Source organism: Vulpes vulpes, chromosome 8 (genome assembly GCF_048418805.1).
Source record: "Vulpes vulpes isolate BD-2025 chromosome 8, VulVul3, whole genome shotgun sequence".
In the NCBI taxonomy this organism is placed as follows: domain Eukaryota; kingdom Metazoa; phylum Chordata; class Mammalia; order Carnivora; family Canidae; genus Vulpes; species Vulpes vulpes.
In genome coordinates, this window is record NC_132787.1 from 65,619,092 (window position 1) to 65,646,743 (window position 27,652).

The 27,652-nt window shown below is 34.5% G+C and overlaps 1 protein-coding gene across 5 annotated transcripts in view; it reads right to left on the reverse strand.

Moving 5' to 3' along the window:
- Positions 1-27,652, reverse strand: part of LRRTM4 (leucine rich repeat transmembrane neuronal 4) — a 713,524-nt gene that overhangs the window by 552,983 nt on the left and 132,889 nt on the right. The window contains exon 4 of one of the 5 annotated variants that reach the window (XM_072767038.1): positions 11,493-11,880. The exons of the other annotated variants lie outside the window; for them this stretch is intronic. Within the exon in view, the coding sequence (XP_072623139.1) occupies positions 11,776-11,880 (105 nt within the window). The 3' untranslated portion in view covers positions 11,493-11,775. Of the gene's footprint in view, positions 1-11,492; positions 11,881-27,652 lie in introns of those variants that run through there. 5 annotated transcript variants of the gene reach the window in all.

Below are 27,652 nucleotides of genomic sequence, written 5' to 3' on the forward strand. Positions count from 1 at the left end.
GCACAGCATCTCTTATTGAGGTCCCTAGATCATTTCATAGCACTGAAGTTAACTTAATTCCTAGTTAGATTCACCTCAATTGATCATTCACTCTTTTTGGAAACACGCTTTTTCTTGGCTTCCAAGACATATCTTCTCCCTTCAATTTTTCTAGTTACTTGTTGTTGTTGTTGTTGTTGTTGTTGTTTTCTAGTTACTTCTTCTCTGCCTTTGCAGCCATAGTATCTGTATTATCTTCTGCCCCGTGATTAACTATTCATATCTTTCAAGACCTATCCCTGCGTGGCTTCCTGTACCTCCTTTATATTCGCACCCTGGATTTTCTCCTATCTACCTCAGGCTTTGTTTACCCCTAAATAAGTAGATGATTCAGAAATTTATATCATTATCCCTGACCCATCCTAAAAGCTTCACGTGATTTTATAACTATCTGGAATCTCTACTTGGGTGTCTCAGAGGCCAATCTCACAAAAAAAATTAATCAGTGATCCTTCTTATTTCTCTCAAACTTTGTCCATTTCCAGTATCCCTTATTTTTTTTTAAATAAATTTATTTATTCTTGAGAGACAGAGAGAGAGAGAGAGAAAGAAAGGCAAAGACATAGGCAGAGGGAGAAGCAGGCTCCCTGCAAGGGAGCCTGATGTGGACCCAATCCCAGGACCCTGGGATCACACCCTGAGCCAAAGGCAGACACTCAATCACTGAGCCACCCAGGCGTCCCTCCAGTGTCCCCTATATTAATGAAAAGTACCACCATCCATGCACAGAAGAGTCATCAATGTTGTTTAGCTTGTACTTATCTTTCATATCCAATATTCTCTCCAGTCTCAAGAATTGTACTTACTATTAACATTCTTCTCTGCATCAATCTCTATCTCTATCAACATCCTAAGTCAAGTTACCATCTTTGCCTAGGTCATTCAGCTACTTAGCTTCTCTGCCTCTGTCTAGTAAAATTACAAAGTGACCTTTTAAAAATAACAAATCTAGTCACATGCCTATTCTTTACTCTTCTTCCTCCCCATTATTAATGAATACCAATCACTCTTACATAAAGATATAATCCTTTGCAGCTCTCAGCTGAAAAGGTACTTTCACAGAGAAGCCTTCTACTCCTTCTAAAATAGGTCAGTGCTCCTCTGCATTAACACATATGTTTCTGTGGCCTTGCACTTGTTGGTGTCATTCTTTGATGATTTTGTGTCTGTCACTTACTAGACAATAAGCCATATGAAAGCAGGAGCTGTCTAGATTGCAACTCTAGCTACTACCAGGGGACAGGTACATGAGAGGATGATTCATTTTGAGTGTGTAGCTCAGTTTCTACTTAAGGTTGTAACCTGTTTGGAATTGAACAACTTGTCTAAAGGACTTCTGAACAGGATACATCTCATGTGAAATTTTGCAGCAGATGAAGATTATTAATGCGCCTGCTCTTCTCCTCCTTTCCTACTCCTCTATCCAACTTCTGGCAACTTCCTTACCCATAGAAGCTCAGTGACTTTCAGTGCACACTTGAGCTAGGTTTATTGTGTCAGAACAATGCTAACATGTCTTTCCCAGGATACACCTCCTTACAGGTATCCAAAGAACAGGAGAAATTATAGAAAATATTAACACTGAAGAAATGAATAATATGAGATGACAGGTAAGTGTGCCTTCCAGGTCTAGACTGTTCTAGATTGGAAGGGATTCATTTACATATCCATTAAATCATTATAGATTACCTCATACTAACAGGTTCTAGTTGTTGATTACATGATTTACAGCTGCGCTGTCCAATAGAGTAGTCACCAGCCATTTAGGGCTATGTAAATTTAAATTAATTAAAATTAAATATTATTTCTTTGCAATATCTATGTTTTAGGCGATGTTGTCCATCATCATACAGAGCTCCATTAGACAATATTGTTCTATAATCTGTGTTTTAATTCACAAATTATGTATTTGGAAAATATTGCTTCCTTTACCTTAATTTAGATTGTCTTCTGATTCATATGTTCCCAATGATGTTTTTTTAAAAAATAGCTTTCTATTGTATGACTCTGCCAATATTCACTACTCCCTCTCACCCAGGAACAGGTGTGGGCAGATGACCAACCTAGGGCAATAGGTCTTTTCCCAAATTATTTGGAGCTTGAACTGAAGGAGGGAAGGATTATTTTTTCTCTAAGTGATTCACTTATTTCTATCATGTGTTTTAGAGAGGAAAAAGAACTGGATTCAAGAAATAAAGAAAATAGCAGATATGCCATCAACCTGTTAAGGCAAGGAAAATGAAATTCATGGTGGCATTCACAAGTGGTCTTGTTCTAAGACCTTTTTTTACCTTTGCCTTTGGGTTGCTATGAACTACCCTTGAATCGTTAAACATAAACTACCTTTTAAAAAACATAAGCTAGCTTGCATAGCTTTTATTTAATCCTTATAATAAGCCATACAGATGAGGAGACTTTGGTTCAATGAGTTCAATCAAAGTAATAGAGCCTGAATTAAAATCGATATGGTTTATGTGAATTGAAAACATGTCATATTTCTATTATGCTATAATATTTTCAAGGTGAACGTCTCTGTACTAAAAGCCGAGGATAAAGGAATAAATAAGGTATTGTCCTTGGTTAATTTTATTTTTAATTTACTATGGGTTGAGCTCCAAGAAAAGAACAGAGATTAAGGATATTGAGGCAGAGCTGTGTCCACAAGATTGAAGAATCCCAGGAAAAGACTAAAACTGAGGTTATCCCCAAAATTTTCTGATCAATGCAAGCAAGTTACCAGGAATAGTTGAACAGACTGGATTTGAGGAACCATGAGATTGTGAGTCTGATTTCAGGCCAACAATTATTTACAAATAGGCAAAGTATATGGCATTTTAAGAGTGATCTGCTCCCCACTAAGGCTAATCTAAATTCAGGCCTGGAAAAAAGCAAGGGAAGATGCTGCGTTGGGTTTGGCTTGAGAAAGCAGAGAAGAGGGATCAGAAAATGGAATAAATCCTGATGTAAGGCTGTAGATACACAGCCCATCAAGTTTCCAAGTCAAAGTATTACTATTACCAATTCTACTTAACAATTGGTACTTAACAATTCTACTTCCTAAAGACTCAATCTTAACATAAGGTTGATTTGAGAGTAATTTTTAGGTCTCTAACATGGGGGGCATAGAAAGCATTATTTCATTACTAAGGGGCTCCATTCATATTCAAACTGTAAATGAGAGAATTTTTCTATGGCAGCTGAACAAAAATGAAAAATAAAAAGGGGGTTGATTTGTTTTTGAAGTTCAAAAATATGTCTATGAATGACTAGCCGGAGATGGCAGAATTTAGATACGATGAGATGGATTGATGCAGCTATCTGCCAAGCAGCATGATTAAAACCATTCAGACCCTGAAAATGAAGCAGAGAACACTGGCTTTTTTCTGTAAACTAAAATGTCACCATCAGACTTAAGTGCTCTTGTCTTGTCAGAGGATTTATTATTATTAAGAATTCCTCTGACATGCATTTGCCAAGTGCTTCATTGACGTTCCCCATCAGTCACAGTTCCTTGGTGACATGGTATGACTAGACCTCAATAATAAAAAGAACTAAGGCATCCATGCAAATTAGCTCTAGTCACATGTCCAAGACACCACATTAATACATGATTTCGTGACAAGGTGGATTTAGTCTGTTACATGATTAGTTGGATGGAGAGGACTGTATCATGTAGTAAGAGGTATTAGAAGATGTATATTAGTTTCAACTTTTACTAGAAAATCAAAACGTGACTCTTCTGTTAAAGGGACATTATTTATCCATCATCCCAATGGTCAGCTATACTTCTGGATGTAAAATTAGCTAAGAGCTGGGATAGGCTTGTAACTTTAGGGTTCATCCCAAGATAAACAAAAATGGATATTACTCCGTGTCTGATTCTGCCAGAGACCATTTTGTCACAGTGTGTATTTAAAACTGTAAAGATTTGGGACGCCTGAGTGGCTCAGAGTTTGAGCGTCTGCCTTTGGCTCAGAGCGTGATCCTGGAGTCTGGGATCGAGTCCCACACTGGGCTCTCTGCTAGGAGCCTGCTTCCCCTCTGCCTATGTCTCTGCCTCTGTGTGTGTGTGTCTCCGATGAATAAATAAATAAATAAAATCTTTTTAAAAATTAAATAAGACTGCACAGATTTATATTTTCTGAACTCAGGTGAGCCCATAGCACCACCTATCGATCGCTTTACCTGTCTTTAGTCAGCTACTTTTCCCATTCTTATTGATGCTTTCAGAACCATCCTTTTTTCTCAAACTATATACAATTCCCACTCCCTCTCTCAGCAGATAGCCTGACTACTTAGAAAATTGTGGCCACCACGTTTGATTTCCCTCAAATTTCTACCTTTTTATCTATTAAACTTTCTACTGCTATCCCTTCTTTTTTTCTCCAATCACATGGGATGAACTGACCTTCCAGTTGCTCTAAATCACACTTTTGTGTTTTTGAGATTCTCCTGTCACACCTGTTCTAAGACCTAACTACATCAGCCAATGTTTCTTTTACATACCTTGAACCTGCAAGAACCAGTTTAATCCTGCAAATTCTATAGACCTTCCCTTTGCTTCATGGTCTCCCTAGCTACTCACAAAGTCATAGTGTGCTCCATTCTAAATGGTTATGTCAACATCCTTGAGGGAAAGCTTTTACTCCACTTGAAGGCTAGAAAGTTAGTCTGACACAGTTTTATACATACTGGCAAAAGACAAAACTCATGGGTAAGAGACAGAGGATGTTATTATTCATGGTACAGCAAGAAGTGTGAGCTTTGCATTTACTTTGGTTCCCTGCATCCCCAAGTCCTTACAGAGGTGATGCATATGGCCAAGAGGATATTGTGCACATAGTGGACTTATGTTACAGCTAAGGAACCAATCACATTTAGAAAAACCCCAATATTACATTAGGCTGCCAGCAGATTTGTTCAGCTTTGTGCAGGAAGAAGACACTATCTTTGTTATTCTGGTCAGGAACAAATGTGCCCTTGGTCCTAAAAGGAAAATCTATCTCTATTTTCCAAGGCACTCTATTATATAAACACACTGGAAAATATAATCTGGGACAAAAACTGTCCCAATGCATGTAGCAATGCCATAGACAATTGGTGCTTAAGAGGTTGCCTTCCATTTATTTATATTCTTATTAATAAAAGAAAAGTCTACTGAATGTTCTCTATATTGTAGCCATTTTATTCAGTGGGGAGTTACAGAGATGCAGTGCACAGTACCATATTTGAAGAATCCTATTGTATTCTTAATAGACACAATGAACCTGACTACAAATTTTAGGAATAATGGTGATTTTCAAAGCCCTTAATTATAAATCATAAATCACACATAGTCATTTCATTATATACTGCTGAAAGGTTACTAGGCATTGAGGTCTGGTAAAGAATCTCACATATATCAGTATTGATCCAATAAAGAAGAATAAATTGCAAATAATATTTCAGCATTAATAGTGCTTTCTTCACTCTGTAAGGCACACAAAAAATGATGCTTCTTGGGAAATATACTACTATAGTTGCTGTAATCCTCCATTTTGTTTTAAACCAGCAGTTGAAATCACATTATATTAAATAACTGTGTGCTTGGTCTTTTGGGGTGGCATGAAGAAACACATTCTGCCAAGTTTAGCCCTTGTGAGTTCAGAGTTCAGAAACAAATTCAATTCTTTCTGGAAATGAGTGCAATAGAGCAGCTGGTCAAACACAATTTACTTGCTGACAGAAATAAACTTAATGATTTCTGGGAGGAAAAAAAAGGCTTACTAAAAAGGCTTATAAGGAATATCAACCAGATTGGGGGCACTTTTTGCTTGAAAGTTATCTTCTTTTAGACCCTTGTGCAACTTTCCCTAGTCCTCAAACACAAATAGGCATATAAAACAAAATAAAATGAAATTTAAAATTAAAACGAACAAAACTAGGTAGATAGAGAATGAAAAATAGTCATTTAAACTGCTAAAACTTAGGCTGATGGACAACTTATAACAAGGATCTTAGGAGATAATCCATTAACTTTAAGAGTAATAAAGAGATTGTGGAAGAAAACAATCTATTGAATATTTATTTGCATTAGACAACCAGGATTTGCTTTCTGAAATAAAACTCACTTGTGGAAAAAAAAAAATGTTAGAAAAGAATTTGTCTTCAATCTCTGTCTCCAGACTCAGAAATCCAAGGCTTGTACAAAACACAACCTGGAACTGAACCACTGTCCTTCTACAACATTGGTACTGTATTTGGAGGTCCATGGGATACTCATTGCCTCACACCCTCTCCTCCTGACTTTTATCAGTTTTTATTTTGAAAAATATGAGATTCATAAGAGGTTGTAAATGTAGTATGGAGTGTTTCCAGGTACCTGCAGGTAGCCTCCTTCAGTGAAAACATCTAAGCACATAGTATCAAAATCAGGAAGTGAACTTGATACCATACTATTAACTACACTATAGACCTTATTTGGATTTCATTACTTTTATTGTCCTCTCTTTCATCTTTAAAGCAATATTCAGATATACAACTCACAGAAAATAGCTGTCCAGGAAACATAATGGGAATGGAGTGGGAATAGAGGTGGAAGTGCCCTTTGAGGGGAACACTGTTCTTAACACAGTTCCAGAAGAGTGTAGGCAGGAATGGAAACCGCCAGAGTCACTGCACAATGTAAAATTGACATTGTTTGCTTAATGTGTCCACTAGTTGACAGTACTACAAAATTGTCTAGTGGAAAATGGAGATGAACTTGGTGAATTACAGAGTCAAACAAGGCAAAGCCTTGCTAGAACTGAAAAATTGGACGGGGAGTTTCAACACAAACTATTCCATGTGCTGAGACCTGAAGCTAGCAGACAGGCCCATGTCCACATCCTACCTATCCAGAGTTTCTGCTGCTGAATAAAATAGACAACGTTAGGAAATTTGGCACACTCAGAAGATTACATGAAGATGTGATGCTGGAGAAATTCACAGGGAAGACAAGACTGAAGTTAAAAGTAAACGAGCTTGGATGAAATGTGAGATCAAGGGGCTAAGAAAGAATTTCAGAGCAAATGGAAATAAATACACTGTGCATGAAAAGAGGGAACTGACTTGCAGGGAATTAGGTAGGAACTTACTCTTTCCATAATTTACAAAGATGTTAAATAAGAAAAATCCAGGCACTAAAACCTAATTTCTCTATAGTTTCCATGTTAGACAGACATGGCTTCTTCAAACAAACATACAAACAAAACATTTTCACTATTACTTTTCTTAAAAGTATTTATTTAAATGTGAGTGAAACCAACATCTTTGTACAGATTTTATTATATTTTCTAATATGGAAGAAAAGTTATCAGACGATAATTCAAGGGTCCATAGTGGGACTTTTGGGGGACATGACAGTTCACTCCCTGGGCTGAAATGGTCCTAATGGAGTGACTACTCTCAATGGCTATTTATTTTTATTATGAAGCTTTAATGTCAATCTTAATTGCATTCAAAACTCTTTATTAGGGACCATCTGGTCTCAAAGATTTATCTATTTCTAGTTTGTAAATGCAGTATCAAACACTCTGTGTCTGTAGCCCTGTTTGATCTAGTTGCTATAAATTTTAAGTTCCAAAGTTATTTTGGATAGAAAAACTCTCTAGTTTCCTTTAGAGAAAGGGAAGAAATGTATTAATTTTCTTTTTCCATTATAAATTTTTAATTCTGAGAATATCTTCTGGAGATTATTGCATGATCCAACTGATCTCTCATCAGTTTCCTCAGTTTATTCTAAATCTTTTAAGCTGCCTAGGTTCCTTATTTCCCAATTTTCTTCTAAATCTTAGTCCAATCTTTTTTTTTTTTTTAACAAATTCTACGTCTCCTACATTCATTCACTTTTCTTTCCACCCTGTATGTTTTCTATCTCCAAACTCCACCACTCAATGATAATTCAAACTACAAATTCCAAATGGCCACCTTTCAAACTCAAGAGGAATCTTAATTTTTTAAAAATAAATGTAGATGTTACAGGAAACAGAATTTGTTTATATTTTGCTACAGCTGCCTTCTGCTGTCACTGGAAGAAAGGATATAACAATATTAGTAAAGAAAAAAAAAACAAGAAACAAAAATCACATTGTATTTAGAGCTAAACCTCTAGCCTCCAAGCTTTTCCCTTTGTCCAACCCCAAATATAACCGCTATCCTAAAGTTGGTGTGATCATTCCAATCAATGCTTACAAATGTTTGAACACTAGAGGGAAGCAGCTTGAGCCAGAATCTATGCCCCAGGGCTTACTAGCTCTGGGATTCTAGGCAAGTAACTATCTGACCCTGTGCCTTGGTTATTCTCTCTGTAAAATGGAAAACATGGTTATTGCTTTATGGAGTGTTTGTGGGAGGAAAAAAATAAGCAAGTCCTTAGAAAATTGCCCAAAGCTTGATAAGTATTCTATACATAGTAAATGCTGTTATCATTATTATAAACTTTTTCTGTAAAGGGACAAATAGTAAATATTTTAAACTTTGTTGTTTTTTTTTAATTTTATTTTTATTTATTCATGAGAAACACAGAGACACAGACAGAGGGAGAAGCAGACTCCACGTAGGGAGCCTGATGTAGGACTCGATCCCAGGACTCCAGAATCACGCCCTGGGCTGAAGGCAGGTGCTAAACTGCTGAGCCACTCAGGCATCCCTATTCTAAACCTTATAAGCCCTACTGTAAATCCTTTCTTCCTTCCTTTCTTCCTTCATTACTTCCTTTCTCTTTCTCTGATATTTTCCGTCCTCCCTGCCTCCTCTCTGAATCCTTAAAAATTCAAAAAACATAACCCCAATCAAACTCTAGCTTATGGGGCAGTATAAAAACAGGCCATGGGCTGGGTTTGACTTATGGGTCACAGTTTTGTCACCCTTCATATAAATTAATTTAGGGATTGTTGAAGTTTTACAATATTTATTTGTCCATCAAAATAATAAACTTCCCCATTATTCAAGTTTTATGTGGCTCAAAAAATTTTTTTATTTTAGCTATGTCTCTTTCATTAGATTTACTCTTAGTTTCTTGTATCTTAGGTATCTTTTTCTAAACAATTTCCTCCTTTAACAAATTATTGAAAAATCTCATTTTGTAGTATAATAGTTTTAGATTTATAGAAAAGTGACAAAGATATTACCAACAGTTCCCATATACTCCTTACCTCCTCCTGTCTCCTGCTGATATCTTCCTACAGCTGTCACAGGAAAACAACATTGCTATGTTCCAGTAACTGAACACTTCAGTTTCTTCAGACTTCACCAGTTTTTCTCTAATGTTCTTTTCCTGTTCCATGATCCCATATTGAATGATTACATTTTGTCTTCATGTTTCTTTAGCTTCATTTGGTCTCTGACAGTTTGTCAGATTTTAATTTTGATGACCTTGGCAGTTTTGAGAATTGGTCAATCGTGCTTTTGAATGTCCCTCGATGAAACTTAAGCTTACATTTTTCTCATGAAAGACCACAGAAATAAAATGCTATCAACTATTATGAATCATCATGCTATCAAAATGATTTACCACTGATGATGTTAGCCTCAGTGGCTTGCCTAAGGTAAAGTTTTTGAAGTCTCCTCACTGTCAAGTTACTTTTTTTCCCCTTTTCATACCCTACTCTTTGAAGGTAGGTCACTAAGCACATCTCCATACTCTAGGAGTGAGCGAGGAATTAAGTTTCCTTTCCTGTTGTGTGTGGTTTTTTTTGGGGGGGTGGGGTGGGGTGGGGGTATGCTTACAATAAATATGTGGAATTCTTCTGTGTGGGAGATTCATCTCTTCTCCCATACATTTATATATTTTTTGTATCCATTATTTATATCAGCTTGGGTTTATTTTATACTTTAGGTTATGATTTAATGTTTATTATTATTATTATTATTATTATTATTATTATTATTGGTTGCTCAAACTGTTCCAGCTTTGTCCATTGAAAATTCTTTCAGGCTGACTCCTGTGTTCCATTGAGATATTTCCATTGTTTTGTGTCTTGAGCACTTTCTTACTTTCTGGCATTAAAAGATGCTCCAGGCTTATGTTGTGTATTTCCTTCCACAGCCCTGGAATCAACTATTACCTCAAGGATCTCTGACTCCTTTTCTTGGGCAATGGTATTAGGAACCATGATCTTGGGCATTGGTTGGGCAATTTTTTTTTAAAATTATAATTTCTGATTATTTATGCCACACAAGATCGCTATTGATTTTTATATACTGATCTTGCAACTGTCAATATTAGATTTAAACTGCTATGTTATACTGCATATAATAGTTGATCTTCTACATGAATAATATTATTTTAACAATTTTAATTCATGCTTCCAATTCGTATACCTTTTACTTTTTCCCCAAGTTTGTTGTTTTGAATAATATCTGCAGGACAGTGCTAAGTTGTAGCAACTTTGTCATATACTTAACTTTAAGCGAATGTTCTACTGCTTCCTATAAAGTGTTATGTTTTCTGCAAGTTTTTGATAATGCTACTTATCAGATTAAAGAGGAAATTTTCTATCTCCAAACTGCTAGGAAAAGTAAATAGATCTTATAGGCATACTGAATATTATCACATGCTTTTCTGAATGTGTGGAGATCACATGGACATTTAATCTTTTTAATCAGTTTATGGGATAAATTACATAAATCGGTTTTCAAATACTAACACATACTTGCCTGAGATTCACTTTTTTGGGTCAAGATATATTTACTTTATGATTGCTTCACAGAACATGCTTAGTAACACTTTATTTTGTATTTTTGCATTTCTTTTCTTAGAGTAAAATCAACCTACTAACCTTTTAAAAAATAATCTGATCTCTTTAATGTCTGCCATTCCTATCAGAATTTTAACTTTTTAAAAATGTTTTGATAATTTAGTTTGTTCTATAGAAGTCCATTTTGCCCAAGTTTTCATAGTTTGAAATTATTCACAACACCCATTTATAATTTTACAAACTATCTGTAGTTATATTACCTACTTCATTTAAATGTTATTTTACTGAACTTTCAATCTTTTTTTCCTCCCTTTGTAATTCTGCCATATATTTTTCTATTTTATTTTTCAACAAATTTTTGAGGGTGCCAATTATTCTTTATATTTCAATTCATTTTCTGCTTTATCAAATATACTTTTTGATTTTCTTCCTACTTTGGGGATACTTCTATCTCTGCAATAAATAAAATTAATGATTTTCTATCTTCATTCTAATACATTTAAGGTTATAATTTTTATTTGAAAGACTGCTTTAAATTCATTCCACATCTTTAAATAAGTTAAAAACAAAACATTTTATTGTTTCAATGTAGATTATTTCTATGATGGTTTCTTCTTACAGTAATTTTATCTAAAGTATGTATGTATATGTTTATCGTTTAAACATTTCTCTATGTATTATGTTTTAGGAGCTATCATTTCTTTTTCTAGATAATTAGGTACATAGAGAACATGCTTTATAGATTTTAAACTATTGAGTTTTTATTTAAAATTTTTATACATTTATTCATGAGAGACAGACAGAGAGAAACAGAGAAATAGGCAGAGGGAGAAGCAGGTTCCCTGGGGAGCCTGACTTGGGGCTCGATCCCAGATCCCCGGACAATAACCTGAGCCAAAGGCAGATGCTCAACCACTGAGACAGCCAGGTACCTCAAAACTATTGAGTATTTTGACATTTTCTTTGTGCCCTGGGATTTGATCAGGTGTTAAAAGTTCCACATGTGCTTGGATTCAATCTACATTCTTTCAGGTGCCGAGGTGAAAGTTTCTTGCTGCAATTGTGGTAGCTTCATTTTATGTTCTGCACCAGTCTGGGCTTTGCAGCCAGGCTTACTGGGTACCTAATTGGATTCAAGCATAAATATATGTGTGAGCTCAATTGAACACTTCAACTTTCACCCACCTCAGTGTTCTGCTGTGTACAGTGAACCTTTCTGTCTGGTTTGAATAAGTACTGAGCAAGTTAATGTGTGTGGAATACCTATGGGCTTGCCTGGAATATATCAGGGAGCATAGTGTTTGCCATTACACATTTCAAGGATGCAGAAATATACCTTCCTGGTGAATTCTTCCTTTTCTCATTATGCATAATGATGTTCTTTGTCACTATAAAATGCTTTTTTCCTCTTCTCGTCTAATGTTACTCTCATTTATGCATAGCTGCTTATTATATTTTCCCATTTTTTGGCTTCTAGTCTTCTATTTTAATTTTATATTGTTCAGAGGCATCTTTTTAAAGACATGTGTATACGTTCCCACATTTACATTAAGTATGTACTTTTACCCTTTAAGAGTAAATTTCATCTACCCTATTTTGATTAGTAATATTTTCAGATTTAGTTTTGCTCTGTTTTGTGCTTCTATTGTCAGTATTTCTTCATTTCTGCCCTTTCCTTTCTGGATATGTATTCACTGATGGAATTTCTTTTATTAATTTTTATTCCTTCTCTTTCTTTTCACTAGTTTGGAAGCAATAACTTATGTGATTTTAATGTTTATGTATATATTTTTAACATGAATATTTGGCATGGTAATGTCTAGGAAAATATACAACTCCACTCTCCCTTCTGATAACATCTGGCATTTAGATTAGTTTAACCCCAGTGGCTCTTCTCACAACATGGCATGTTGCTGTTGTCCTTCATTTTACCTCCACCTTGAATTTAATCTCTTCCGCTAGTTCCTGCTATTAATATTGATATATACAGTTAATTATACATAGATTTCCCTACATGACTATCAATTCCTTTGCTCATAATTGTTATTTTCCTGTTTTTTCTAATGAGTTTCTTTTTTTTTTTCCTTCTTGAATTATACCTTTGTGGTAATTCTCTGGAAAAAGGATAAACTCTCATTTGTTTTATTTTTTAGTTTGTAATTTTTGTTCAATGGTAGTTCATCTAGCTGGAAGTTATTTTTCTCACAAGTTAAAAGTATAATGTTACTGTTTCCTGACCTTCATGTTGAAGGTTGGGAGTCTGCTCTCAGCCCCATTATTATTAATTTGTAGTGGATCTTTTATTTTCAGTGACTTTAAAATTTTTCATTTCATGTTTGATAGTCTAGAGTTTCATAATAGTGTGTTTTATATGCAACAAAAGGGCATATGTGGCCTTCTTTTCATTGGGGAATATATTTTTAAAGATTTTATTTATTTATTCATGAGAGACACACAGAAAGAGACAGAGAGATAGGCAGAGGGAGAGACAGGCTCCCTGAAGGGAACCTGATTCAGGACTTGATCCCAGGACTCTGGGATCATGACCTGAGCCGAAGGCAGATGCTCAACCACTGAGCCACCAAAGTGTTCCTACTGGGTAATATTTTTTTAAGCCAACGCACTATCAAGTTATCATTCTTAGCAAAACTTATGGCTAATTAAGTAATATGTCAAGACATAACAAGGGCAAATATTCTCTGGAAACATATAATTAGACTAAATATCCTTTGTATATATTAAATTTTCTAGGATTTGTATTGTTATAGATTAACTTTAAGAAACACTACCAAATGTTGGCAATGTTGCAATTAATTGTAAAACCTCATACACATCTGAGGAGAAAACAGTCATTAAAACATCTCTTGAGGTCAATTTGGTAACATATGGAAAAAGCTGAAAATATATTCATATAAATTAACCCAGGAATTCAACATCTAATAATTTTTCATAACGATACTTTTATTCAGAGGACTATGCAAAAACATACACAACACAATTTTTAATAAAATAGCAAACAAACTGGAATTATCATGCTTAAAACTTAATGGCATGTCTATATAATGGTGTATTTATATAGCCATTAAAGTGTGTTCCCAAGGAACTTCAGGTGAAATGAGATATGTCCTATTAAAAAAATTAGTTTATAAGAAAATACATACATACAATACAATAAGGTAAAAATATAGTCAAACTGATTAAACAGAAGAAATGAATACAATACACTAACTAGGCGCTGATTTAGTATTGGATAATATTATGAGTATATTTTTTAAAATTTTTTCTGAAGTTTCTAAGCTTTTTACATGAATTACCATCATGATCAGGTAAAGCAATTATTTTGAATGGGAGGGACTCCAGAAATACAGTAAAAGTAGAGTAAACTAGATATTTGTAATATAGAGTATACATCATTATTAGTATTAATTTCTGAGAATGCCAAAGAAAGAAAGATTTCTAATTTAGAGATTTCAGCCTTAGAAAAGGATAAGAAGATTTTCTAAGCATGTTACATCCACCAAAGACAGAAAAGGAAATATTGATAAATTTGATTACATAAAAATTTAAATCTCTTATAGAGATAATATAATTAACCAAGCTGAAGGACTATTAACAGATCAGGAAGAAAAAAAAAAGTGACAACCATATGACAAAAAGAAGGCAAACTGTTTTAACACAAAACATCTCTTAGAAATACGAGAAAGTCAGACTAGTAGCAGAATTGGCATATATAAAATAGCCAATAAGCATACGAATCTGTAATACCACTCATCAGGAAATAAATGCAAATCATAATAAACACATACCATTTCTCTCCATATGGCAAGTAAAGATGAAAAAGTTTGTAAATACGTTAATGTGGATAGGAATTTGGAAGAAGAGTTGATTCAATGTTTTGATGAAAATGCAAGTTGTCATAAACTTCAGGTGGATGGTTTAGTGGTATTTTCAAAAAAACAGTATTCAGTAAACTCACTTCTAGATATTTACTCTATAGTCATGCATACATATTTATGCGTAGAGAAAAAGAATGTTTAAGATCATTCTTACTTCCTTAAGACAGGATGAAGGACTTTTGAAAAAAAGAAATGTATATAACATAATATGCAACATATAATAACAATATAAGGCATTTCACTTTCTCATTTGGAATAACAAACTATAGGATATATTTTTGTCTGTATTGTTTTTAAGCGATATGAATATCTATTGAGATATTTTCAGAGTGAGAATATTTGTTTGAGGACATTTTTCTAGACATTTTCTGCTTTCTTTTTCTCTTTTAAGATTTATACATTTGAGAGAGAGAGAAAGATAGCAGGGGGAGAGTCAGAGAGAAAGGGACAAGCAGACTCCCTGCAAAATGGGGAGCCCCATGCAGGGCTTGATTCCAGGAACCTGAGATCATGACCTGAGCTGAAGTCAGACACTTAACTTACCAAGCCATCCAGGAGGACTTCTTCTGTCTTCTAAGTCATGGTAAAGACTAAAGTATCAGGTTTATTATATACTCTTTGAAGATTTTTCTGTGTTGAATATGTGGCATATATGAAAGTATGGGAGCATTTTTCAAGCAAATATAAAATATTTATTAGAATATACTTTGTTCTCTCAGCAGATATTTTATCACCGATTAGCATGCTTAATTTATTTGCATGCTTTCTAACCTAAAGGAAGAAAATGTAATTTATTTTTAACCATGTAAATTCTCCCAGGAAGCTCACCTTTGTCAGCATTAGCTAACTATGGGCTTAGGAGAAAGCACCTGTGGTATCCCTAAAACAATTGATTCATGAGTCAACTCCCAGAGATTATGAGCCAGTGGTCCTGGAAGATGCCAAGAGACCTAAATATTTCATAAACATCCTGTGTGACTCTGGGACAGGCACCCACAGACTATACTCTGAGACACTGGCAGTAGTATTTGTCCTTTACATAAGTCCTGGCAATGTTAATCCATTTTTATTACCCCATCATCTGCCTCATGAGCTATGCAAAAATAATCAGGAAGGTATTCTCACAACAGTGGCCACAGAATGACCTTTTATCTAAAACTGTTTAAGTTGGAAATCATGCCACTGCTGTATATTCCCCTCACATCATTGTAGATTAGAATAAAGTGATCTTATTAAAAACAGAAAGGAATATTTTGTTTAAATTGGGATTTTCAGTATACAACAGATCTAATCTGAAAATGGGCTGACTGGTAAACTACTAGCCATACCAAAACCCACATCTATTGTGTCTTTCGACATTATCCTATTACATAGTTGCTTTTGTTGTTTAAGAAACTGATTTGAACAGAACCCTGGTAAAATACATCTTACTGTTGAAAAAAAATAAAAAAGAAGCAGATTCTCCATTTGGAAAAATAAACTGTGAAATTCCTTCAGTTTCTAATTTTACTGCTTGCATGTTCACAGGGAATAGGGAGAATGTTTGAGATATTTCTGTACTTCCAATTAAGTTTTGGAGATTATATCAATTTCATGTTTCATAACCTAATGTCAAATGACTGAGAAAACTACAGATCTTGTTAACTACACACAAATAAGTGATAGTTTTATTTTTTAAATTATTCTTCAAAAGATTTATTTATTCTTTTCTAGAGCAAGAGAGAGGGCGAGTGGGAGAAGGGACAGAGGGAGAGGGAGAGAGAGAGAAGTAAATTTCCCACTGAGCATGGAACCCGATTCAGGGCTCCATCTCAGGACTCTAAAGTCACAACCTGAGCCAAAATCACCAGTTGGATGCTTAGCCAACTGTACCACCTAGGCACCAAAGCAATGATAGTTTTAAAAACCTTCATCTTAAAAAAAAATAAAAATAAAAAAATAAAAACCTTCATCTTAGGGATCCCTGGGTGGCGCAGCGGTTTGGCGCCTGCCTTTGGCCCAGGGCACAATCCTGGAGACCCGGGATCGAATCCCACATCGGGCTCCCGGTGCATGGAGCCTGCTTCTCCCTCTGCCTGTCTCTGCCTCTCTCTCTCTCTCTCTGTGACTATAATAAATAAATAAATAAAAATATTAAAAAATAAATAAATTAATTAAATAAAATAAATAAATAAAAACCTTCATCTTAGATTTCACACATTTCAAATTGGGTCTCCAAAATTACTTGACTTTATGACCTCTATTCTGTTCCTTTTTAAATCATCCTGCTTTCTTCCTCTTCTCCCAGATACTTTTTCCCTATGAGACTCTCTGTATTCTTTGTCCTACTGTTTGGATTTACCATTAAGGCCTTTCTCACACCTTTCTCATTCCTCATTCTTTTCTTCTTGCTATTCTGAGAATCACAGCTCAGAGTCTACTTCTCAATGCTTTGCTTCTTTTATTATACACAAAAGGCAGCTGGTAGTCTAGATGTTTGCAACTTAATAATTAGTTACTATAAGAAATAAATATGCTCAATATTTATTGAGCCCTATTATATACATGTATGTGCCAGGCACTGTTCTGAGCACTTTATAGATGCTATCTCATTTAACCCACAGAAAAACTCTGATATTCCCTTGACATAGATAAAGAAATTGAGGCTCAGGGATACTAATCACTTTCTCTGTTTCACACAGTGTATAAGTTAGAGAGTTGGAGCTGTAACTCTGCCACTCTGATTCTGGAATCACTAATAGTGATTTCTCAAAGAGTGGTTACTAGAAGATCAGCATCAACATCACCTTGGAGTTTGTTAGAAATGTACATGGGCAGATCAACCCCAGATCTACTGAGTCAGTGAGTTTGAATAGAGTTCAATCCCGGCTTTGACAAGCAGTCCAAGAGATTCTCTGATGCCAGCTCAAACATGAAGACAACTACGTTCAGCCGTCCTGTTTCAGTGCTTAATGTAGCAGGAGCTGGATGTAAATGAATGACAGAGATATGCTAGAATAAATATGCTACTGTTGATTATTTTACTGTTACTCTTAATATTTGTATTTTGCTAAATGACGGTTTTTACAATTCACCACATGAGCTGTTCAACTAAGGACATAACAGTCATTAAGACATTTCAGTGTACAAGAAATTAGGCTGTATGAAGGAGCAAGAAATGAATAAGATATTGTCATTTCCCTCAAAGATCTGGTGATACAATTAGGGAGATAAAAAGATTAAAAAAACATATCACTAAAAACACTATATATACTTTGATGGCTTAGTTTAGAATGTGATGTCTTGAATTAGAAAAACTGTATTTGAATCCCTATTTTAACATTGATTAGTTGTGTGACTTAATCTAAATTATTTGCCTGTTCCAATACCCAGTTTCTCAATCTTCCTTGAAAGAATGTAACAAATTAAGTCACACTGAGAAAGTGGGTATTTTGCACAATGGCTATCAATATTAAACTCCCAATAAATGTCAATTACCACTACTTCTCCTGATACTAATAAAGTTGACCAGATTAGAAGATTTCTGAGGACTGGTGTATTCAAGGATAACTTTAAAGAAAAGATGGGACCTAAGTTCAGCCACATTTGTCTTTGTCTCCCTTTGGTGAAAAGGAAAAGAAGTTGGTAAAAAAGAGGAATTGGAAATGATACTTCTAGGAAAGTGAATAAACCAGTTTTGAAGTGGCAACAGATTGGTGAAGGCAATTTAGGTGAAGATGAAACAAGTTCAGATTTAAGGTTAATATATGTGGGCCTTATCTTGCTAGAAAGTAAAATTCATCACTACTAAGGACAAATTTCACATGCTATACACATCATAAATGCTAGAGCAAAACTATAAAATTGTAATTCTCAAGTCGTAGGCATTGAAAAAGATCTAATAATCCCCCAATTATGCTGGACTTCTTCTAATCCTCTAAATACCATACCCAGTGAAAAGGGCTCATAGAAAGGAAACATGAAGTGAATGAAAACACTGTTAGGTTAAAAAAAAAATCGCATTGTTGGGCAATGTGTTTTAAGAGGTAACAATCACAGTTGAGTGTCGGTAGGCTAAAATTTGAGCCTGAGAAACAGATCAAGAGGTAGTAGAAAATGGATTTCTTCAAAAGGGATCAGAGTAGATTGCACTCTAATGACCAACCTGATTTTATAAATTCCATTAATAATACTAACTGTGCATTTCTCAACCTTTTATTCTTAGGGCTTAGCCAAAATTAAGTTAACTAACAACATTAGCAATAGATAAGGGAGTAGAATTGTATTTACTGTGGTTCTAAAGAGATTCTGTAGTAGATTCACTGGTAAAGAACAAATCCTCTTAGCTATTGTTGGCTTTGAAAATGTTTGTGTCTTGTAACTCTTTGCTCCTTGATTAATCCTCTCACTGACTACTTGGGTAGTTGTCTGATGGCAATCATGAGCTTTTAAATAGGAGAAAAATTTCAGATTGAATGAGCATGATTTATGATATTCTTAAATGATCAGAAAGATTACTTTAAAAGATGCTTAGAAAATGTATGAACCTCAAACTCTCTCACTCCACTGATAATGCCAATGTACCTAGCTAATCAGTAAACTCTAATCTTGAAAATAAATATCTAGAATATATTAAAAACATTACAAATTAAAAATTTAGAAGTTCTGATGTAGAAGATAAACAGATTATTTTAAGAGAAAATGTTGAAGTTATGCTATTGAGCCTAACTCCTCATCAAATTGTCCTAAAACAACTAAAAGACAAAAAGAGAGGGACCAGTGGTACTAGAGAGGTTACTTCAATAAGTTATCAACATGAGTAAGAGTGACTGCGTTCATAAATCTATAAATCTATTTGATTTCAATTTAGCACATTTATATAGTGTACATTACTATCGCTTAACAAGGTGATTGTGTAAATTCAGTACATCTAGTAAGTCAAAAGAACAAAGAAATTTTGTGGTCAGAAGGTGGTTATTACCTCTACTCCATTTTAAGGCCTCATATATATTATTACTTAGTGTGCAGTACTGGATTTAAACCCTAGTGCTGCTATGGAATGGTTTTATGACCAAGAAGCAAGTATTATTCCTGTATGAACATTACATTTCTTTATGTATGCAACTGAGAATAGTATAGTATTCCCCATAGAGATGTTTTAGGAATTAGAGCAAAAATATATGAAAATGCCTGGAATATAATAAGCATTAAATAGATGTTAGATATGACTAGATATGGCGGATTATGGTATTTTTCTGCTTTTTTCCTTAGGAAAGTAGAAGTATACTGATTTTTGCAATCATGTTGATTTTTTACATGAAGGTGAATTTTCTAAGTTTTTTTATTTTTTATTTTGTTTTGTTTATAAAGACTGCTGGGGGAGAATACTCCATGGGTCCCACATGTTTCTGCATGTCTTCTAAGCAAAAGGCAAGTTTCTTTGATATCTGAGATGTTTCCATTCCAGACAAAGTTGTGCAGGTTTACCAGTTAGCCCTCTTTAAAAGATTGGAGCTTCCTAAGCTTCCTAAACTTGTTTCGTAGCTGTCACACAAACTGATGGCTTACTCGTCATCAAGCTGGACAACAACATATTACCCCAGGGAGTATCAGGGGCAAAATAAATGATATGAACATGAAGCTTATGCTGTGTGCAGTGCCTTGAGTCCTCATGCACCATCTGCCAGCTCCCATGAAGGTGTGGCAGGCTAGACTGTTAGCTTGCAAACAAGGTAACATCTCAGACCCTTCACAGTGCCCAACAAGGACTAGCTTACCTAAACAGAAATCATTCCACTTGAGATAAACTATGTAAAAACTAGGGACATGGTAATAAGTTGGAAAGCATAAGGCTAATAGTTAATCAAATTACTTCACCATGTTATGTTTTTGAATAGAGATCATCATATTAAAATGTCCTCAAACTTGTATTACATACCACTTCACTGGACAGTGAAACAGAAATATGATACGGGATATATACAATGGTTCTTTGCTTGGTATTTTCACAGGACCTGGGGTAGGATCAGGTCCTCATTCTTTTTCTGCTCAAATTACTCTTTTGCTGCAGCCTTTTTGTTCCTCACTAGATGAAGGCCTTTGCTGTAGCTGTGTGGCAAATTGATTTACCTGACAGTGTAATGGAAGACTAAGGGACATACCCATCTTCAGGAAAGGAAAAGTCAGATTAGTGACTTCAGTCTTCAAAAAAAACCATAATAATAAGGGTTTCTGAAAGTGAACAGGCATTCAGGTCCTGTGTGTACAGAAGTGAATGAAATGAATCTTCACAGAAAAGATTAGATTAGATACAGAATGTTAAAGCTGGATCAGACCGTAAATATAATCTAGTCCAAGTCTAGAGAGATTTGGTCACTTGTCCAAGGTCATACTATGTAGTTGGTGGCACACAGATCTCATAACTACAAGGCCAGCATATTATTTCTCTACACCAGACATTCAAAACTGTGACAGCAATACAGATGGAGTTTGCAGCCCCTGGTCTGGGGAAAATAAATCTGAGAGAGTTTTTTTCATTCATTGTCTTTCCCTTTCATTCCCTTTCATTTTTGTGGGACCATTATTTTTCCTTCATGCAGTTGTGTTACAGTTTCATGTAATGTAAGCATTTGGAGATTTATATTGTTTCTCACCAATGTTAATTTATAAAATTTCTGTTAATGAAATAGTAGGAATCAGTTTGTTGTCAATTATATTTCAAATTTGGAACTTAGGATGTTTCTCTTTTGTCAACATTTCCCAAGGCAGGCATGTTAGTGAATTTTTTTTTTATGTCAGTAATTCATTGTGCATTGATTCCTTTCAGTGAATTAAGTAAATACATAAATGAATATACAAAATAGAAAATATTCATATGTGCTATCTTATATAAAAATTCATACATCATTGCATATATTTTTAGTTTAAAATTCCATATATAAATAGAAGGGTTTATACATAGTCATTTAGATGATATAACTACCAATTAATGTAATATAACCATTTCATTAGAAGTTAGAACATATTGCAAAATTCCAAGGCTATAATTGATTTTATAGAGTTAGGTACTGAACTATGGGAGATTTCCCACAATGTCCATTAACATCTTGCATATTCACAAGTATCTTAAAATTTATTTTTTAAGAAGTATAATGGAGCATGAAAAAAATACCAGGTGACAATTCCACAATCTTTTAAAGTATCAGTGTTTATTTTTTTAAAGATTTTATTTATTTATTTATTCATGAGAGACACAGAGAGAGAGGCAAAGACACAGGCAGGAGGAGAAGTAGGCTCCTCACAGGGAGCCTGATGCAGGACTTGATCCCAGGACCCCGGGATCACGCCCTGAGCTGAAGGCAGACACTCAACCACTGAGCCACCCAGGCATCCCTAAAATATCAGTGTTTAAATAGGTGTTAATCACACTGCCATTCCAAATTAAATTAATTACATTTTTATTGTAAGTATACTTTAACATATTTACAAAAGAACAGAGTTAAGAATTCAAAGAGTTGAGAACTGCTTGGTTTTGTTCTAAAAAGAAATTCTTTTTGGAAACTGTAAGAGACTGAATTACTTATCAAACTCTAACTGCGGGAAAGGTACCGAAGATTTTCCTAAAGCAAGGATCAAAAATAAGGTGAACAGAGTTGTGATAAGGTAGAGCCATTCAACTGTATAAGAAGCCAAAAGCAACTAGTTGGTGGGCCATTTCAAGCAGGTGATTATTTTCTCCTTGCCTTTGTTTAGATAGAGAAACAAAACAAAAAAAGTGATTTAAAGGGCCTTGATGTTTGTGAACCTTTAAGTGCTATCTGGTTAGCACAGTGAAATGGTCCTTTGTATCTATTTCCTGGGTGATCATCTTATAAAGATTGATACTTTCTTATATTCAAACAACCTACCACCAAAAGGAACTTCAAACTTCTATTCCAAGATGGTACTGCTGAATGAGCTAACAAACCCCCACTTGTCCCATCACCCCACAAGGAGAAACAAATCTCTGCCTAAACAAAATATAAAGAAGAGCCTTCTTTCCCTCCTCCCTCCCTCCCTCCCTCCTATGCAGGTTTTGTGAATTCAGTAGGGAGCCTTTATGGAAATCATTATTAGGAATGGCAGACAGTTCAGTAACTGTATTGGTGCTACCTGGGTAAAAGGGGTTCCTGCTCTGTCTTGGGCTTTAAGGGCTCAGGATATAACAAACACATGTCCTAAAGAACACAGCTGCCTTGTTACTCAGAATCTAGCATTCATTCTAGCATTCAGATCCAGCACAGGAAAGCTCTTAATTCTAAACATTCACTTTCATAGTGATACTGTTTAGACCCCAGGAAACACCTCTTCACATTTTCACCTTATTCCTTTTAAACATGAAACTTTAACTGAGTGTTATAAAAATTTGTGTGTTGGATGGCATTGGAAGATGGATGATGTTTTTAGATATTAGAGAGAACTAAGCTTACATGTATTTACTTCCAATGTTAGCTTGAAGGCAATAGCTTCTTGCATAGAGAAATATCATTTCCCAGAAAGGTGGAGCATCCATTTTTATCTTATTATTTCATTTTGTGCTTCCAGTGTTCCTCACATATCATTGCAATTTTCCTATAAGCTGTACATAGCAGCTGGGAATCATTTTTCACTATGAAATAATTTATATCACTGGTAGATTAGTATATATGAAGGTTCATACATAATATGTGTGAAGCATGATACCTGTTCTTAACACTGGCAACCAGAAAGTTCTTTATAGTCTGGAAAGCTAAAATTGCAAATAGTTTTATTATTATAAAAATGTTATAAATTTGACTTACATTCTCAAAAAGCTAAATAAAAGGATCTTGATATAAACATGATTTACAATTTTGATTTATAGTAATTAAATTAGGAGACAAAATAAGCTATAATTTTAATAATTTAGAAGAAAACTATTATTGTTTTAAGAATATTTTGATTTATATTTTCATTTTTATTAAAATATATCCAATTCTATACACTTTGTAAGCAAATCCTATTTTTAATTTTTAATCTTTTTGGGCATTGAAATGAGTGCAAGACTGTTAGAGAAATAGGAAATTCAAAAATGCAATACTGAGAAGAAAAAAAAACTGAAAACAAAAGGAAATGTATAATCTTCAGAGAGGCTGCCTGTTATAATTTTTAAAAACTTGAAACAGTGAAATGGAGCATATTTTTGTGGAACATGACCCACTTAAAATTGCAATCAGGACATTACAAATATAAAGCAATATTTAATTACTTAATTAACTGATCGAAACAGTGAAACAGAGCAAAGAAAAAAATATTCTCACGAAATCCACTGCTTGAATAGGTCAGATGATAGCTTTGTAACTTTATATTCTTTACTAGTTGAAGATTTAATTACCCATAGAAACAATGGAAATGTATGTGTTCTTCTATTTGCATATATTTGCTCGTATATGCATGATATGTCTCTGAGAGGGCACATGGGAAACTGACAGTGGTCATCTTGAGAAGGGGAGTAGGTGACTGGGTGTATGGAGCAGACGCTCTCTACTTTTTGTACGTTGTGTCTATGCTACCTGTTAAAAAATAAATTGTTTTTTAAGATTTTATTTATTAATTTGACAGAGAATGCAAGAGAGCAGAAGCAAAGAGCAGCAGAGGAAGAGGGACAAGTAGACCCCCTACTGAGGAGGAAGCCCAATGCTGCTGGATCATAGGACCCTGGGATCATGACCTGAGTGTGCTGCTTTAACCAACTGAGTCACCCAGGTGCACCCCCTCCAAAAAAAATTGTTTTCAAGCAAAAAGAATTTAAATGCCTTGGTTAAAAGTAAGAAAATTCTTCCTCAGGCCATACTATTTCACTTCTGTCTTCAATGCATATTAAGGAAAAGATTATAGCCTATAATTCTCTACAGTATTTAAACAAGTAATTGGATGTCACTTACCTAGCATATTAAGAACTGTGCTGCCAATGAATAATCAAAGGTGGGCAAAACATAAAGGGTGACTAAGAGCCATACTTTAATTTTGCTGCTATAGCCTTTTAAAAACACTTTCATTTCATCTGACTTGCTGCCTTGATATATTATTAAACTAAAGATCTCTGTTTTCATTCAACATACTTTAAAAATGTGTCAAACCGTGTATATTAAAGTTTAAAAAGACAGTCTCCTTTCCCAGAGTACAGAGTCAACCAGGGGTACTAACAGGGGAAAAGGCAATTGCAGTATTATTTGATAATTGTTAGAAAGTGCTAAAACTGGAACACTATCGGATCATATTAAGAGAAAAGGTACATAACTCAGACCAGTGAGCAGGAGCTAACAAAAGGAGGGAGGGTAGGTTGGGGAAGATCTCTTCAGGCAGAGGATTCAAGACAGAATGAGGCTCACTGTAGGTGAAGTTTAATTTACAAGGAATAAACTGGAGAGGAAAGCAGGTCCTACATCACCTAAGGGTTTTCTGTGCATTATTTACTAAGGAGTTTAAATCTTATCCAGAGGGCTCTGGGGAACCATTGACAAGTTTTTAGCAGGCAAGTCACTGTGATCAGATTTGTGTTTTAGAACAATCACTTTGCTACAGGGTGAATAGATTGGCCAGAGACAATTAGGAGACTGCTGGAATTATTAGAATGATTATGGTCTAAAGGAAGAAGGCTGCAGCAGAGACTGAGATGAATGTATAGAATTACTTGTTAATTGATCTGTTTTGGGGTTGACACACTGGGGATTAGTGATCTCTGAACAGTGTACAGTCCAAGTTGCCAGATACATCAAATAAAAATACAGGCTGACCAGTTAAGTGGGAATTTTAGATAAACAGACAATTTATTAACATAAAATGTATCATGTAAGTTTGGCACATTATGCTAAAAAATTATTCATTTTTTTTAAATCTGAAATTCAAATGTAACCAGGAGTCCTGTATCTAATCTGGCAACCACATTGCAGCGAAGTATTGGATATAGTACCTCCATTTTTATGACATTCAGGAATCCCTCTATCTTGTATCACAAATATAAGTTTATGTTTCATTTAACACAATTCATAATTTTAAACCAAGAATACCAGAAAAATGAAATCTAGGGCAAGAAAAGACTGGAAGAAAGGAAAGTTACTTGTGTAAAAATAAATCGATTTGAATAAAAAATTCAAGGAACTTATCTTTATTCTATTAAAATACTTCTGGATTCCATCCAGATTTTCATGCAGGAAAGTAAAGGATTATCATGATGTTTGTGACAATCAATTTCCCCATATCAGTATTTTTCTCTGTCTCTCCCTTACTGTTAGGTTTTTGCTTTTGCTTTGGAGGGAAGAGTTCCTGAGAATTAATATCTGAGAAATTTCTAGTCTTAAACCTTACATATAGAAACTCATTTCATTAGTAAAGCAATTAATGAGGTAGGTATTAATATTATCCTAGCTGTAAGATATCTGTTCTGTAACTTTTTTAAAAAGGCACAAAAAGGTTAAAAATTTGCTTGAAATCACATAGCTAGATCTCAAAGTAGCCAATGCTTGAATTTAGATCATTTTGACTATTTTACAATACTGATCCTCATGAAAAGACCACCTCACCAAAACTTTGCTCAAGCCTCTTTGATTAATTTACAGAATTTTGTAAGCTGACAATTATTAATGTTGCTTTGATGCTTCCTTCATCTTTAGGGTGCTCTGTATGAAAATCCATTAAATCTAATGTAAGCCTGTGTTGATATAATTAAAATATATTTGCTCCATGTTTATACACCGAGACAAGTTAAGACTAGCTGGCCAGCACTGTTTACAAAACTTCTATGCTTTAAGTACATTGAACCAAAACCTTATTTCAAACTATTTAAAGCACTCACAAAATGTGTGGATGCTTTAGTATCCATTTAATATTCCAGTTCCGTATTCTATCAGTTTTTCTCACCTTTTTTTCTCTTAAATGATTCCATTTTCCTAATTTTTGCCATTTTTTAAAATAATTAGATAAAATAGGTATATTTCTATGATATTCGCTAAGAGATGAGAAGTTAATTTTTCTCATTATTAATCACTTCATATGTTTCATGTCTTGTAATTGATGTTTGTACTGAAACATTTCTTTGAAATTATTAAAATCAGGATCATGTTTTGAATCATTTAGATTCTGTCATTAGGACATGCGTAATTTTGTTGGTTTATATATGAAAGCCACCAAAATGATTTATCCATGTTAAAGACTGGCTAAGATTTTAAAAGGCTGACACAAAAAAAACCTCACAAACATGTATAAGTATGTGCGTGTGTAAACATGCATACATGCATCTATGCATATGTATTACACAATTGCCTTCAGCAGGAAAGCAACCTCTACAGCTACTGAACTCAATACTTTATGCTCTCCTTATGACATTCATCATTTTTTGAGCTTATATTCAAGCTATTTATGCATATTTCTCATCTCCCCTAAGACTTTTACAGGTAGAAACTGTGTTTAATTCATCTTTATATCTCCCACAGTGCTTAAGCACAGCTTTGCATGCTGTTAGTACTTTTAAAATATTTGTTAAATGAACGACAAAAATAAATACATTTGTTTACTTGACCCCTCAGTTTAGAAGGTTTTTTTAATGAAAATGCAGTAAAGTCAGTCCCCATAAAAGCTTTTTCTCCCCCAGACCTTTTATTTCTTACTGATGTATTTCCTAGACCTTAAATTATTTCTCTAATCAATAAAGTACCATCTCCTACTGCAGATGTGAGGTTAAAAAGGGATTTAAGATGAAAATAGAAAATAGTTGAGATTTATTATCCTGCCTTCTGATTATACAATCCTTCTCTATTGTCCAGTGAAGCATAATATCAGTTCCTGATACAGTAAGTTAACTGAATAATCTAAGGATGCCAAAGATCAAAAGCTTACTCCATAGAATGTCTTCAGAGACCTGTGATAGCTTCACAATAGGCAACTAAAACTCCTCTTCCTTTGATAATAGAAGTTGACTGAAATGAACAAAGGTTTATAAAAGTAGACAAAACTTTTATCAGCACT